This window comes from Rhamphochromis longiceps, linkage group LG19, assembly GCF_057381845.1.
Source record: "Rhamphochromis longiceps isolate RC_006_pf linkage group LG19, R_longiceps_female_GT1.1, whole genome shotgun sequence".
NCBI classification, from domain to species: Eukaryota; Metazoa; Chordata; class Actinopteri; order Cichliformes; family Cichlidae; genus Rhamphochromis; species Rhamphochromis longiceps.
In genome coordinates, this window is record NC_140575.1 from 23,646,214 (window position 1) to 23,662,836 (window position 16,623).

The 16,623-nt window shown below is 41.3% G+C and overlaps 1 protein-coding gene across 1 annotated transcript; it reads left to right on the forward strand.

Moving 5' to 3' along the window:
• The first annotated feature begins 277 nt into the window (after positions 1-277).
• Positions 278-15,494, forward strand: diras1b (DIRAS family, GTP-binding RAS-like 1b). Its single transcript, XM_085391271.1, has 3 exons — positions 278-415; positions 9,226-9,566; positions 9,842-15,494. The coding sequence occupies exons 2-3, from the start codon at positions 9,258-9,260 to the stop codon at positions 10,127-10,129; spliced, it is 597 nt and encodes a 198-aa protein (XP_085247397.1). The 5' UTR covers positions 278-415; positions 9,226-9,257; the 3' UTR covers positions 10,130-15,494.
• Positions 15,495-16,623: the final 1,129 nt, after the last annotated feature.

Genomic DNA, 16,623 nt, shown 5'->3' on the forward strand with positions numbered 1-16,623 from the left:
ATATTTCAGTGCAATTTCTTTCCATTTTGGGGAGCAGGTGGTTGATTACATTTAATCAGATTCCCACACATCCAGCCTTCACAGAATATTTTTAAGAGGAAGACGTTTTAAAATAACTTATTTTGCTGGCATCCAACCACTAGGAAGTGTATGAACCGAAAGAAAATCAAGTGTGGATAGAAAAGGGAGAGAGCATAGCACCTCCCACGTCCTATGTGCGAGAAAGAGAGAGGGAGAGACTGACAGAGAAAGAAATAGAGAGAGGGAGAGAGAGAGTCTGCTGTGGTGGTGTTGGGAATCGGACGACATGAGCTCTACATGAAACGAGTAAAATGCTCTAAGACGCTTTCGGCGTTTGTCTTTCATCCTTCCGAACCAAGGACGAGCCAGAAGCGGAGCCGTTCTTCACGATCAGGTATCGAGATGCTCCTCAGCCTCCACATCTTACATAGAGATCAGATGTTGGTATTCAGTGGCGTAACCGCGGTCCTTCTGGCTGGCTGGCTGTTATGCGCACACGATTCCTGCTGCTCACGGCCAACCCGGGACAGCAAATCTCACTTTCTGCATCCATCTCGCCGCTGTTGTATCACAAGTTACATTTCTGCTCGCTAACCTCGGTCGTGTCAGTTGCAAACTACTGCCTGTATCCTCGTACAGCCATATTGGCAGTAAGCAGGAGAGGGAGATGGAGAGGGAGGGCAAATATATGAAGGTATTGGGGTTGTCATATTGCTTTGAGGAGTAAGGGAGGTGAGAGGGAGAGGGTTGGGAGGAGGGGGCTCGCTGCGACTGCGAAATGATGGCAGCACTGCGAGATGGCGATCCTCCGGTATTTATGAATGAACCACGCAGAGTAGGGTGGTCTGTAATGGCGTTGCGCACAAATCTGCGGAACCACGGCAAGCCCTCTCCCGCCACCGCTTCCTGACTACAATCGAGGCGGAGAATGCACGTCAACATTAATGCACATACACTAATGACGCCAGCGTGACGAATAAAGCTCGATTTCTGTGGCAAATGCTACAGTTAATCCTCCATCTGCATTTGTGCTCCCCCCTGGATCTGTGATCTTAGTTGTGGGTTTCAAGACTGGAAAGGAGATCCACCGTGAAATGTAAAGGAGCTGTGAATCATTTAGGTCCCCCGTGCGCCGGCGCGTGTGTGCGTGCTCGCACGCATATATGTGAACTTCCTGTATGAGTTTAACACTGCCAGTCATGATTGTATGTGTGTGTGTGAGAGAGAGGGAGAGAGAGATGGAGAGGAGAGCAGAGATGTATGGCAGTAAATCCTGTGAGTAAGCTTTAAAGTGTGTGGTTGAGAGTAGTTAGAGATGCAGACTGCATTAAAGCATTGGAGGAAAAGTGGACATGTAGGGGGAGTGTCCTGCCTGTCTGCCTGCCTGTCTGTCTCTCTTGAATGGCCACGGTTCAGTTGCATAAGAACATGTCTCTCTGCTGAAACAGGACAAAGAAGTGATTCAGTGGTAACAAGCAAAACCAAAGCGAGTTTATGAAGGTGATGATGTTTGAGATGAGTATGGGAGTGGATACTCAGTGGTGATGATGATGATGATAAAGGACCAGTAAAAACACAAGTCTAATGTGAAAAAAAATCCATAAAAACCTAAAAGATCCAGAAACAACTGGATGACAGGAAGGTTGTTAGCTGATAAAATCTGAGTAAAGAAAGTTTATTCAGAAAAAAAACCCCTCTCTACTACTATTGTGTAATGTTTCATCCATGGACTGGAGCCTGTGTGTGGTTGCTGTGTGCTGGATGACTGCCATTTGTCAGTGAATGAAACAGTGAGAATTTGAACTAGTTTTTCAGAAAGCATATGTATGCTCAGTGAACAGTTTACAGCTAATTAAAAGATCAATTATGAATCATTTTAGGCATCTTTTTCATCACATTTGAACCCTTCTGTGGTGTCTTAAATTTACCATTTTATGAAATGGTCATTACATGAAACTAGAAAAAATCTATAAAATATAACATTTGAAGCTTCATTGAGAAATCAGCAAGCGCCATATTATGAAAGAAAACGTGGCAGCAGAGGCTTTATCTTCACCTGCTCATTTATAGTCTGTCTGTTGCTTTGACAGCACAAGTCTGGTCAAATGCACCATCCCCGCTGAGTACCTCTGAACTATATATGGCATAGTGTCTTCTTTAATATTGGAAAAGATCAATGCTAAAGCATTTTAGCTCTTCTGAAAGCATAAGCTCAGCTAAAAGATTTATATTGTCTTACTTATTAATATCATTAAGCAGAACTGCCTGAGTCTTGTGAATAACTAATCATGGCCCAGAATAGCTGCCATGGTCATTTAAGCACACTGCAACCTGTAGTATAACCAATATTTTGATTACACTTTTTTCTCACATATCAGCCTTTCAATGCCATCCATCTTCAACGCTCCTAAAAAGACATATATTTTTCTACAATTTGAGGTTTTAGATGAGGAAAAGTTAAAGGTCAGTTTCTTATAATCTCAACTGCGTCATGTCAGCATCACAAGCAGTCTGGACTGGAAAGCCCGTGTTGTTTCCTCCTTTAACCATCTGCGTTGTTATCAAACCTGGATCAGCTACTTATAAAAAAGAGAAAGAAAAGGGGGAAAAAACTATGTTCGGTTGATCTTGCCAGTAGAAACCATGGAGCCAATCCAAAACTACCAACCCTGTCACCATCTGTCACTGCAGGCAGGATTCTGCAGCACACTCCACCGGTCTGCAGTTAGTGCTTCAGTCAGGTCAGGGCCTTTACTGTGTCTAAAAATAGTCTTTCTTGAAAAAAATAAACCTGTGCACATTATGGCAGCTTTGAAAACGAGCTTAAGTGTTTTGTCACAGAGTCAGAATCTCAGTTTCTTTATTTTTTCCTCGGCTGAATTGCTGTGCGATTAGCCAGGTGCCTGTGTGTCTCCCAGATTGCCAGGCTGATGTATTAACAGGGTTTTACAAAGAGGCCAGACGGAGCAATCCATGGGTTCCCCCGGTCACACTAATACTCAGCGCAAGTAAACACTCAAAGACTAATTACACAGAAATGTGTGTAAAAGTGCTGCATAGCAACAGCATGATTAAGATTACAAATGCTGGTTACAGCTCAGGAATGAATCACCCTGAGAGGGAAACATTTTCCTCTTAAATTCTTTTTAAAAGTGCACATTTAGATATATTAAGGAGAAAATGCAGGTAGAGGGGTGTTTATGTTAATCACAACCATTACCAAATCAGTCATAGTAGTATGGCAGCTTAAATGAATGCTTATCATCTCTCAAAATGCAAAGCTCTTTGGCTTATGTGTGAGGCTATCGCCATAAAACTGCTATGTGCAATAATCCAGACATTGTAAGTGTATATGTGTTTTCTTAAAACTTCTGAAAAAATGTTTTTCATTATTTGTATTTTAAATGTTTCTGTGAAATCTAGGGTTATTTTAATGACCTCTTCTAATGATATTCTGACTTTGGATAGTTAAAGTAGTCATGTTGGTCGGTAATAAAGCATCTGAGCATTTTTATTTCCTTTCCTACTCACTCAGAACAGGTCTGTACAGTGCACCCCACCTTGATGAACTTATGCCAAGGTGAGAAATTTGGGTGCTCTGATGAGTCCTTTTTGAACTACACACAGGCAGACCTTTACAGTTTTGTGGCTGAGCTGATGTTCCCGTGGCTCTATGTTAGTGTCAGTTCACACTGAATCAAAGAGATGCTCCGGGGATATCAGAGGGCCTCAGGGTACGTGTAGTCTTATACAGAGACTGCTGGTAACTTAAGTCCTGGGAATTGGGTCAATGCAGAGCTGGCCACAAGCACAGAGGAGGTTAAGCTCAATGATTAGCTACTAAGCCAAGACCACAGGGCGTTCAATCTCTTGGACAGTGTAGCACACACGCTCCATGCACGAACGGTGCCGTCTGCCCAGTCACAGTATAGACTGACAGGGGTGATACCTGTAGTCATACATAAATCATTTACATTGAGTCTAAACTGAACTTTATCAATTACCATCTGTATCATTTGTGATACATGAGTTTTTGTGAGTTTTTTTCCCCCCTGAAAAATATGCATAAATTGCACAATAATTTTATAAGCAATAAATTACACAAAGTGCCAAATGTAAGGACATCAACACAAATTAAAATCCACATATATGTCAGACAGTTCAATAACTGTTCAATAACTTGGTTTTGTTTTTTGGGGGGGGGGGGTCAAACAGAAATTTTTGGCAATTATTTCATGGTTCAGGCATTACGGGGTTAAAACAAATTTTCACTTGGACAGTAAAAGTTTTTTACAACCACATACTTTCATACGGGGAACTACTTACTTGCTTTCCTGACAAGAACTAGATAGGAACATTAATGCCAAACTTAGAAGTGTCCATTGAATATAAAACTGGAGCCAGGAGGCAGTTCATTTAAAACAAAGCCTACAAGCAGAGAAAAGCAGGTCACAAAATTTACTATGTTTGCGTAAATTGCACAAAAACTACGTAAGCCTTTTTTTCTTGGCTTGGCCGAATAACTCTCCAAACTTAGATGGAGTCAGGCTAACTGTCTTCTCTCATTTTCAGTCTTTGTGCTGAGCAAACTGGCTTCTGGCTGTAGCTTACCCTGAGAAAGGTATTGTTATTTTCATCTAACTCTCAACAGCTAATATCAGAATTCTCCAACCTAGTCTCCTAACTTCAAAAATGCACCGTCATCTAACTAAAGTGGCCTTTTTTCATCCAACAGAATCAGAAGAATCAGTGTTTGGATTCACTGGAAGGACAGTAGCTGTATCAGGGGATAATAATCCAGAAAGTAAATAGAGAAAACTGCATATTCTTAATTCTGTGCAAAGCACCACACATAATATTTTAACTTCTATGGATGCCCTGTCTGTGCGTCATCATACTCCAACAGACGCACACACGGACAGTAAAGGTGACAAAAATATGCAGCTTCGTCAGTCTCTTTTTAGGAAACTTATGGAGATGAGTTTTCACATTCAAGAGCTGTAAATGAAATCCAACAGAGACTCTAAGATAAACACATTCTGCAGGCTTTCCATGTGTGTGTTTTAGCAGGTGTGAGTGTGGCGAAGCAGAAGCGGCGACGGCATGCCTGAATGTGTGAGACTGAATCAAAATTTATAAATCGAACCTCTACTGTCTGCTCAAACCTAATGAAAACACCCGTGTCTAAAAATTGCCTCGCCAAGAGCACAGATTACATCCCGTGGCAAAACGCACACATACATACACACTTTTGAAAAGACCTGAGCTGATGTGTGCACCGAGAACAGGGAATCTTCTGCTTCACTGCACAGAGGCAGACACACATGACGCACACACGCATTCATACAGCAACTGACAGGCTGAGAGCTTAAGAAACTTTGTGTAGGTTTCACTGTGGCCAGAAAAAGACAAAATATTTCAGGCTGATAATCCTGTAAAACACTCATTGCCAAATAGCGGTGTATTCTCAGCATTCCACTATGCACAGCCTGATTAAAATCCTTTCTCTACAAGATACCATGGGACCGCTTTGTGGGTGTCTATTTAATCACGCTCTTGATCTGTTGAATGGCATTGTGTTTGATGTTGGTTAATGCGCTTCCTTTGTGCCGCTGCATAAGTGGCTCTCTTGAGGGAAATTATGTGCATATTTTTGTTAAAGGTGACATTTCCTTGCTCGCTCTGTGAAATAAACGAGTGGAGAAGGCTGCGTTGCAGCTATTTTCTGGCGGAGAAGAGCAGAGGCCTCCTTGGTCTGTGCCAAATGCTATCTGCTAATGGAGTTTGGCTGCACTGATGCAGATGCATTTATAGTATACCATTAATTCATTAAAGAACTGCAGTCCTCTCATTTCAAATAAAACCAGAGAAGAGGATGGGGGAAAGGAGAGAGACTACTTGCGTTTGGGAAGAGTGTCATAAATCTCAAAAGCCTGGTATCAAGGACAAATGGTGAAGGAGCGGAAGTACAGTATGTGTGCCACTGTGAGGTTGCACCTGTGTGTGTAGTTATAGTTGCTGACAGAGGGAGGGAGAGAGATAATTATAGCTCAGGTGAAAAGTGGGGGAGGTTTTGATGAGCAGGATCTTTGTCACAGAGCTAAAATCCACATCCAAAGAAACCAAACAGACACCAACCGCGGCAGGACAACAGACTGACGGGGCCCACAGAGACTGGGCCCCATCGATTAAAACCGGAGCGGCTTTAGTTTATTGATCAAACACCATGGAGACCTGGGGAGTGACAGATCAGCAAGAGGAAGTTTAGGTAGCAGCTCAAAGAAAGGCTAAAGTTGCGGATAAGTAAAGAGAATATTTAAGAGTTTATCAGAGCATGCATGTATCAGATGCACTGATATATCAGCTTCAAATCAAAGACATCATACCAGTCTGTGTGGCTTTGTCTAGATAGGTGGCTGAGTGTGGATCTTTGTGGATTTTTGTGATGGTGTTTGCTGCAGTATTTCATTAAAACTATATCTGGTTTATTACCAGAAACTAGTAACTTGGGTCCTATTTTTGCAGCAGTCACCATATTTTCTCCCTGTAATAATAATACTATACTCTTCACATTGCTGAGCTCTAGAAACACTGCTGCACTAACCAAACTGTATACTTTGATTATCATTCCACAGTTTGCAGATGACTCCTTGGTTCTGTATTTAAATGGCATTTCCGACGCACTGTGAGATTAGCTCTATGTAACGTGTTTGAGTTAAACCGTTGGCTTGTTTCTGGGGTGTTTTCTGTTTCGGGCCTCTTGGAGGCAGCAAAACAAAATGAAAACAAAGCAAAGTCAAATGCAAGTCAAATATTTACACTGTTTTTGTTTTGGTCTCTACCAGCTCCAGAGGGAAATATCAGATTCCCCCAGGAGCTAAATGCTCCACTGTGTTCACCAGATAGGTGCGAACATTGTCAGTCTGCCATTTGGTGCCTGCTGCCACCACATACTGCACAGATTAGAGCAGGAAGCCAGACTGTACTGCAACACTCATGCCAGTTTTACATAATGAGTTAAAAGATAGATGAAGATGCTAAAATGCTTTGCAGATCTGAGATGGACTGCAGAGTTGTGTGTTGTATAAACAGCCATTTTAACCACCAGTAGGAGAAATATAAACTGTAGCAGCTTTAAAGACGGCAGCATTGTCTCAAGAATTAACTGTAATAAACAATTAATCCTCTCTAGATGCCAAATTACATCCAAGAAGGCCAAAATAAATTCACTTAGAAATTGGCTTTTTAAACTATGTTGAGGCATCATTCCTGCTTAGGTGTGTGTCTGTAATTAAGCAGGTTAAGCAAAAATCACTGTGCAGCTTTGACAGCTACATGGCAATTTTTAAAGTGTTACCTTTTTTTCATCACTGACTGCCTCATTAAAGCTAAGAGTAAGATAAGATAAGATAACCTTTATCTTATCTTATCTTACTCTTAGGCACTGTAGATGACTATTGTTTCTGGCAATTTTACAGCAGCGCCTTGTAGTTATGTTGCACTTAAGAGTTGTAAAGGTTAACATGACCCTCACTGCACATGTTTTCATTACCGCAGCCACGGTCTGAAAGAGAAATACGACAGACTTGAAGTCCCAAGAGGTTAAACTTCAGTCATGCATCCCTCTATCTAAAAAATGCAGTTTCAAGTTTATCACCCTTCTGAAGTATCAAGAGAGCCATTAGGGAAGATTTTCTGCTTCTTCCAGACCCGAGTAAAACAGTAGCCACAGGCTCACCTGAAAATTAAACTGTGGTGGTGTTCTCAGCAAGCTATGAAGCAGTCTTATACATCACACATGCTTACAGCTGAGAGACGGTCTATAAAATTCAAGAGGCACTCCCCAAATCCTCATTTATTTCAAACTCGTGGACTGATATTATCTAGAACCCAGCAAAGCAATTACAGGCACCCTGCCATCAATAGTGGGTTCCTGCAGTGCAAGCATGACAGAAATCCACTTATTCCATATGGTATTGATGTCGATTTACTGTTTTCATTATGACTGCAGCTTAGAGAGCAGCATGATCACAGCTGATAGAATATCTTATTACGGAACATTAAAGCACGTTTAGCACCAAAGCGGATAAATAATGCAACAGATACGATGTGCAATCATGTGCAGACAGCGCAAGCTCTCACAAAGATAGCAGTAGATTCTTTGCGAGGACATTGTTTAGATGCATATGCATGAGCTGCAGCAGGTAATGTTAGGAGTGATTAATTGTAGAGTCTTTCACAGCGCTGTGCTGCTGCTGTCTACAAACTGGGCTTTTTCAGTTAGTTGTGTTCATTTGCATGTTATCTTTATTACCTGATATATATAATCTGATATCACACAGTGTGGATTTAGCATTTTTAGTTTGATGACCGAGGATGAAATCTGCTGTGAATTATGCAATGCAACACTTTCTTTAAAGCCCTGAGCTTTGTGTTGTTTTGTAAAGCAAACACTAAACCTGGACTCTTTTCAAATTTTTAATACCAATAAAACAACCTAACAAGCACTGGCCACTTGCAGCAGCAAAGCTGCAAATGTAACACTGACAGGTGTAACGCTGAAGCCAGTTTGGCGTGAATCAGTATGCCTTTGTGATGTGTTTAGCCAACTGGTGAATTCAAATCCAATAGTCCATCTATTTTCTCAAATAGATTTCTGTGTTTACCCTTCACACACAACTGGTTTTCATCTTTTTACTTTTAATTCAATTCACTTGTATTTGTACAGCACCAAATCACAACAACAGTTGCCTCGAGCTGCTTAATTTGTAAGGTAGGTAGACCCTACGATGGCTTTAGTTGCTCTGACTCACTCTGTTTGGATCCATATTAGTGGTAGGCACAGTGATCGGTGTTAGCCATGCGCAGTGTTTTGTTCTTTGAGGCTTCTATGTTGGCTTGATGATTAATTAGAAAATGCGGGATTGTTTTTGGGGCTGAAACTGAAGAACCGTGACTATGCGAAGGGTATTGATCAGGGAAATGTCTGCATGAGGTGAAACACTTGGATCATTACCAAACTCATCTTTTCTAATTTGTATTCTGGCTCATAGTCAGACCACGAAAGATGGAGTGTTTTAAAACCCACTGGCCTGAGGTTAAGTTCTGCCAGCATATACTCCTCTTGTTCTGCTTCATTAAACAAAAGCTCCAGATTTTCTCTTAGAATCTTATCTTCTCATGTTCCCTTTCCTAATCTCATAGGTGTAAGACTATCTTAAACCCGAGGGGACAGAATGCCAGAACAGAGCAACGACTATCGTGTGGTGGTGTTCGGTGCTGGGGGAGTGGGGAAGAGCTCCCTGGTTCTGCGCTTTGTGAAAGGCACATTCAGGGACACCTACATCCCCACGGTGGAGGACACCTATCGCCAGGTGATCAGCTGTGACAAGAGCGTGTGCACCCTCCAGATCACAGACACAACAGGCAGTCACCAGTTCCCTGCCATGCAGCGCCTTTCCATCTCTAAAGGCCACGCCTTCATCCTGGTCTACTCGATCACAAGCAGACAGTCCCTGGAGGAGCTCAAACCCATTTACCAACAGGTGAGGAGTGTTTGTGTGTCTTTGGATGGCTGAGCTTGTTTAATCGCGCTGGGCTTTTATACTGAAACGTTTTTCTGCATTGTACTAAATATAAAGAGCAAAAGTAATGATGCTGTCTGGGGTAATCTGTATTGCATTAGTTCCTCAACTTTGTCACTGGTGATGTCTAAACCACAAATGCTTTCATTTGTAATGATGTATTCTCTTTGGGTGCTAAAACTACAAGCAAAATTCCCAGAAAATAACAAATCAAATCCATTTGCTTGCCTTTGCAGGTCCTGGCTATAAAGGGCAATGTTGAGGCTATCCCAATCATGCTTGTGGGAAATAAAAGTGATGAGACCCAGCGAGAGGTGGAAACCAAGGACGGAGAGGCCCAGGCCAACCAGTGGAAGTGCGCCTTCATGGAGACATCAGCTAAGACCAACCACAACGTAACCGAGCTCTTTCAAGAGCTGCTAAACCTGGACAAGAAGAGGAACATGAGCCTCAACATCGACGGCAAGCGCTCTGGGAAGCAATCCCGTGCCGAGAGACTGAAGGGCAAATGCAGCGTGATGTAAAATCCAAGAGAGGAAAGGAAAGGGAGGTGGAGGTGGAGGTGAGAGAGGGAGATGAAATACGGAGAAGTAAAGAAGGAGGACGCCAGACACCAAACGCATCATACAGAGCAACAAGGTTTTTGACGGCAGCGGGGTTCTCATCATCGACACGCTCCTCACAAACACAACTTACATACAGGAAACGTTTCAGTTCGGAGCATAAATCCATGCACATCCTTAACGGGGAAACAGGTGAGTGGGATTGAGATGACAAGTAGTGCGTGACACAGATGAATACAGAAATGGCAGGGGTGTGGACTTTGTATCCTCCAAGTGTCACAAAAACCTGGATGGAGCACTCTTCGAGAACTTGGGTGAGAGTACTGACCACGAAGACCAGAAGTCCATAAAAACGCAAGAGGTTTCTGATCAGTGCAAAATCTTAGATATCTTCTCTCACTTCTGCACCTCCCTGCTCAGCTCACACTTCACCCTTCTCATCTTTTTCATACCCTCTATTATATCGACTGTAGAGAAATGTAATGTACAAGTAAGCGAGTTCCAAAGCTCACTCATCTGGTAGAGACCCTGTTGTAAGTGACTGAGGTGTCTATCATGCTAGTACAAAGAGGACTCAAAAGTTTGACACTGCTAGCATGAAGCATCACAGCAAAAAAACAGATCACCCAGCCACACCCCAAGGACTTTGATGTATATAAATATGGGATATTTAGATATATTCCATCCAGTCTGCACATCCTCAGCCCCAACTAGTATATGATGTTGACTCAAGTTTGATGCTCTGAAGCTCAATTTTCAATTGCCATCGTCATATAAAAACACTTCTTTGCGTTTATCCCCCAAATGCTTATGGTAAAAGGTCATCTATGAACCCTCGAAATGTCCTCATCTGATGTGGAGAAACATCCAGCGGCAGGGGCTTCACGCATGCCATTGATACGACGCAACAATCCTTTTAAGACTCTCATCAAGTGTAGAATAACTCTGGCTGAAAGGAAGCTGGACTCTCATTGAAACATGAAACAGAAATACGAGTCTGCCTTGCCTACGAGGTTAATACACTTAGATAATCATTGCCAAGCTGGTAAGATGAAAGAGAACTTTTGGTTCTGAGAATGTCAGTTTGCTTTGGCACTTTTCATGTGAGAGTTTCTCTTTTTGCCTTTTTTTTCTAGTTTTCTTTATGATGCTCTTATAAAGTTACATTTAAACACATCTCCTTTAACAAAAAGCACACAGGGGAGAAAAGGCGGGGGGTGGATCTTTAAAGCTCCATGCAGATTGTCCAGTGCACCCTGATGCATCTCCGTACACTCATCACCTGTAACTCCAGGCATCAGGAAACAGAATGGGTCACAGAGATGTGCAGACACAACACGCACATGATGCATCCATGCAAAAAGAAAAGAAACACACACACATTTAGCTCTCTGATAGTCAATCTGAGTAACATCGTTGACTGAGTACATGAAGAAGAACAGGGCTCACTCAGCCTAAATGCCCTCACATTGCACTTTATATCACCATACACAATTTTATTTGCCATGTTTCCACCTACATGTGTATTAATAATTATCTCTGTTGTGCTGTATGTCCAAAGTGCATATATATATATATTTAATATATATACCCTTTTTTTCATGTAGGACCTCTAAAATTGTACACAGTGTATACAGAGCAGCCAAAAGCACAATACTTTTTTCCAACATATCTAATTCTATTTTTTTGTTTGTTCTTTTATTGTATTTGTGTGCAGTTTCCATCCTTAGCTTTCATTCAACAGTCCTGAACATGGATTGCATAGGTAGCATGGTCACAGGTAGCTCTCTGTCTTGATGTATGGCGCTTTATTTTGTCTGGTTCTTGGCACAATGAGGTTGTGGTTCTGCTGAACAACAGGGTATCGTGATGTGACCGGTTAGCTGTGGACACAAAGAGCGTAAACGTTATGTAACATCAACCCCCACACCACCCCCACAGGATCACAGGTTGTGGGACGACGATGAGGGGTCAGATTATTTGTCTGCTTTTCTCCATCTCTCAGGCGGTTTTGACAACAATTAGCGTGGCGGATAATCTGCTCCTGTACTGTTAAACCCAAAGACACAGATGATAACCCCTTTTAACTGTGTGTTCATTTCTCAAGAAAAAAGGAAGAAAAAAGAGAATAAGCACAGCAACTAGTCTCGTCTGTCTCCTTCTCTGTCTTTATGTGTGCAGCAGGATCAACAACTGGGCACTTTAGGGTAACATTTTACTTGAAGACTTGCTTATTAATCAGCGACGCCTCATTCATAAGCACCGTGTAAAATGTCCTACCTTTATCATTCATGCCCACAAACCACTATAAAATGATTTCAGACGTGTAGATAAGCAGATGGAAATTCAGCGAAATGTTCACAAGAGCTTCAAGTAAGATGTTACCCATGTAAAGAAATACTGTACCCACTGTCTTTCTGGGAAATGTTGTTACAGTAGAAGGTTTGGTGTTGCTATGTACTGTAATATACGGCTTAATAACGATACTCATGATCTATTGTATTTGACGCATCCACTCTTCAGATCTATCAATCAGATAGCACTAGCAAAATGTAATTTATGTAACTAAAAGTTCCACTCCAGGCTGTAATTTTGTTTTTCTGTTTATTTTGAAAGCTGAATGAATCTGTTGTTATTACTGTGTTGTACTTTGCACTAATGTGAGGTCCTGTTAAACCCAAACATTTATATTGTAAACATACCCTTTACTTGTTAGATGCCAGGGATGCTCACTTGTACTCTCTTATTTTCTTTTTTGAAAATCTGTTTAAATTCCAAAAACAAGATGTGTAAAACAGATATATAAGTTGTATTTTAATCACTTTCTTTTCTTTCTTTCTTTTATTAATTCATTTATTTTTAACCTGCTCTATATAGATAGAGTGCAATCTACGGGTTGTGGCCATTTGACGAGCTAAAATTTGAAAAAGAAAACCTTAAAAATCGCCTGCAATGATTTTCAGACCGAGTTCTTTTCTGGTCTGACGCAAAGCCACCGGCAGTGGTGCACACGCTGCATAGATATCAGCTTGACACGTCTGGTTGCCAGATTGTGTGCGCATGTTTGTGCAAGCTGCTGTTCTGCTGACGTTAACAGGAGACTGTCATTGTTCATGTTCCTGCATGGAATATGATACAACAGGGAAGGAAAAACAACAATGAGGCAGCGTGAGAGAGCACTATGGACAACAGGGGCCTGTGCTATTAATAGACATAGAGCAAATATATGAAGTTCAACTGCACTAGCCGTGGCCTGTATAAGAATCGTTCGAGCTTTCATGTGGGAGCCGTTGAAAGAAGACATTGTGCTTGTGGAGTGTGTGAGCTATTGAGTTTGTGGATTGTGTGAGTTAAGTGCTCGCAAGAATCAGGACAGACACTTCTGCCCCTGTCCCTCCATGGCGTGTCTCATCTCATTTATCCATGAACCATATTCCCTGTTCTGTGTGTTTAACCGGGAGTGCATTCATGTACATGCACATTCATCCACCTTATTTATATATATTGTTTTCACGTTAATTCACTCCGGCCTGCACGGGTGTGTATGTGCGCGTGCTTGTGTTGTTGCTGCTGTTGTACAATCTCATGAAGTGTCTGTCAGATGTTTGCAGCTTTCCCGTGGAGAGTGCCTACACATTCTGCATGAGTCATCCTGCACAACACACACCCCCTATACGCACACACACTAGTATATAAATCAGGCATGGAGCTGAAATAGAATGACTGCATGCCCTCGGTTGCACACACACACATACACACATATTACATTCACACAGGCCTTGTCAGTGAAACATCATTTGCTCTCTGGCTGTTTTCCGCTGTTGTACCTCTGTTAGCGTTACTTCTGCATAAATCCGCATAAATTGTGAGCCGTTTTCATATTCATTCTGTGTGTTTTTGCTTGATGTTTGCACTTACTGAAAACCAACCCTCCTCGCATCTGATTGTAGATAGCTGTAAATATTGTTCAAAGGTTTCAGAGAAGCGAAGGGAGAGCGTGCAGATAAAGGATGCCGTGGTGGGAGCGCGCAGTCTCCTGCGCATTCTTTGTATAGTCAAAACCTCCAATCAGAAGTAGGACAGTTAAAGTTTTCTTCATGTGAAAGCTTTACGTTGGGCTTTTTTTTTTTTTTTTTGTATGCTGTAGCAAGAGAAGCACTGGCTTTAAAGGAGGAACTCTATGGAGACCAGCTATGTTAAAGGTGACTAAATGATAAGTTATAAAATGAATAATCATACGAATGGATGCAGAAAGATGTAATTGAACCATGAAATTGTGGAACTTGGTGGATATTTTAAATTTAGAATAATTTTTGCAATTCCACACTCTTCTTTAATTAAAAAATGCTGCAGGTATTTTCATTAAAATGTTGCTTGTACGATGATATTTTCATGGTTAAATTACACATTTAGTCTTAATATTGTTGGTATGATCACTTATTTTATGACATCAAATATACTTATTGCCTAGTAACAGCTATAGTTTGGGCCTCCATAGATAACTACATTGGTGGCACAGATTGTTGTGTAGGATCAGGTAAAGTTTACTTGAGTTGTTTGCCACCAGTGAGGTCACAGGGTACTTTCTGTTCATCTTGCTGAGGAGTCTCATACAATAAAGGGAGTGGGGTTCGGATTTGTTCTTCTGTGGCTGCAAGGGAAACCTCAGACCATGTGAAGCTTAGAGAACGAGCACTAAGTTAAACCTTTATACTCAAGAAAAGCTGTGGTTTTCTGACACACCAGGCTTTTTGTTACCAGCGAGGGGCAGGTTGTGCTCCTGTCCAGCAGGGCTTCATGCCACAGGAGCTAAAGGAAATCGGTACCGGAGGATCAAAATACAAAAGAACTCCCACTCTTCCTGCCAATCACTCAGGCTCACCCCTTTACATTTCATCTGATCGCCTCAGATCCTAATGAGCAGTATACGGCGGGGAATTTAGCCTAGACTTTGTGGGTAACGTAGTTTGGTACTATCGAGACGCTCTGGCCCTTCATTCCTGCATGGTCCCTATTGGTGTTCCAGCCAGCATGAGAACAAGGACACAAACTGTGAATCATCTTTGTATTTTTTAAATAAATTCCTCTGCAACATTTATGGCTTTGGTTTTGTAAATGGGTTATTTCTTTTAAGCTCTCATTGTTTTTGTAAATGATTTTTCTTTGGTTCTTCTTTTTTTCGTTGGGATTTTTTCATTTGACTAATTATAATGTATAGATATTTATTCTAGCAATAGTCTTCCTATTAAAATATACTGTGCTGATGCATCCTCTGAATAACTGAAACTAACATATATAAATATATATATATATAAATATATATATATACATAGAGAGAGTGTGAGAGAGAGAGCGAGAGAGGTGATAATAATAATCAAATCTGCAAAATGATTTTCTTAATAAAAATATGAACTGAGGAGTGTTTCGTGTCATTTTTTTAAACATTCTCACCTTTTGCTTGCCGTTTGTATCCATGCAGTGATGTGGATCTTAGAAAATCAGTGATATTATGGTCAGCCACTTCAGTCCAAAGCCTTAGGGAAATCACGCAGGATAAATACACATAAGGGGCAACAGGGTAACAAGGAACAGGTGGACATACAAAAGGGAGGGGAAAGAGCAAAGACAGGAAGTAAAAACTTGGCAGAGAAAAAATAAAGCAGCCTTCAAAATAAGAGAGGAAATAACTGAAAGAATTAAAAGCATGCTGTAGAAACCCTCTGTGTAAGCATTATACGATACAGCATATTCCTTGAGGAAGCATATGTGGATATAGTTTAGGGGGGTTTACCCTGTAAAATGTACGATATTTAAAAGGGAGAACATTGTGTGCAATATTTCCATCTTATCTAACATACAAATAGAAAAACGGCTTCCATATGCCTCGTTTTTCATTTAAGAGTACTAAAACACTTACTATTCAGTTACATTTACAGTAGTGGGCCAATATTTTCCCACAATCCTTTGCCATTTACAGTACATTACTGTTAAAACCTACTACAATATATTGCTGTTTGTGTTACATTGTAGATGCTAATTAAATCACAGGTTACAGTGCAGCAATCTTCTCTGCTTGTTGACTAACATTCATGTAAAAGCTCTGCTGCTGGCATGACTTTGGAAGGGGTTTATTTCTTTTCAGCGACTCTCAGTGATTCTCTTTGATAGTTCTTTTTTCTCATTTTTTAATTTTAAAATGTTACTATAATAATTTAAATTATTTTCCCAACTCGGGATCGTTGACTTCTTTCACCCATGTCGTGCTGCCATGACATGCAGACTCTTTACAGTTTATTAATTCATCACACAGAGATACTGGCTTCCCCCCTACTCTTTCTTTCATTCTCTCTTAACCCTCCAACATCTGCTCGGAGATGCTGTGCCCGGCACGGTTGCTATGGAGACAGTGTGACGTTGACGGTGGTTGTCGCATCAGTGTGGTGTGACCCTGGTGG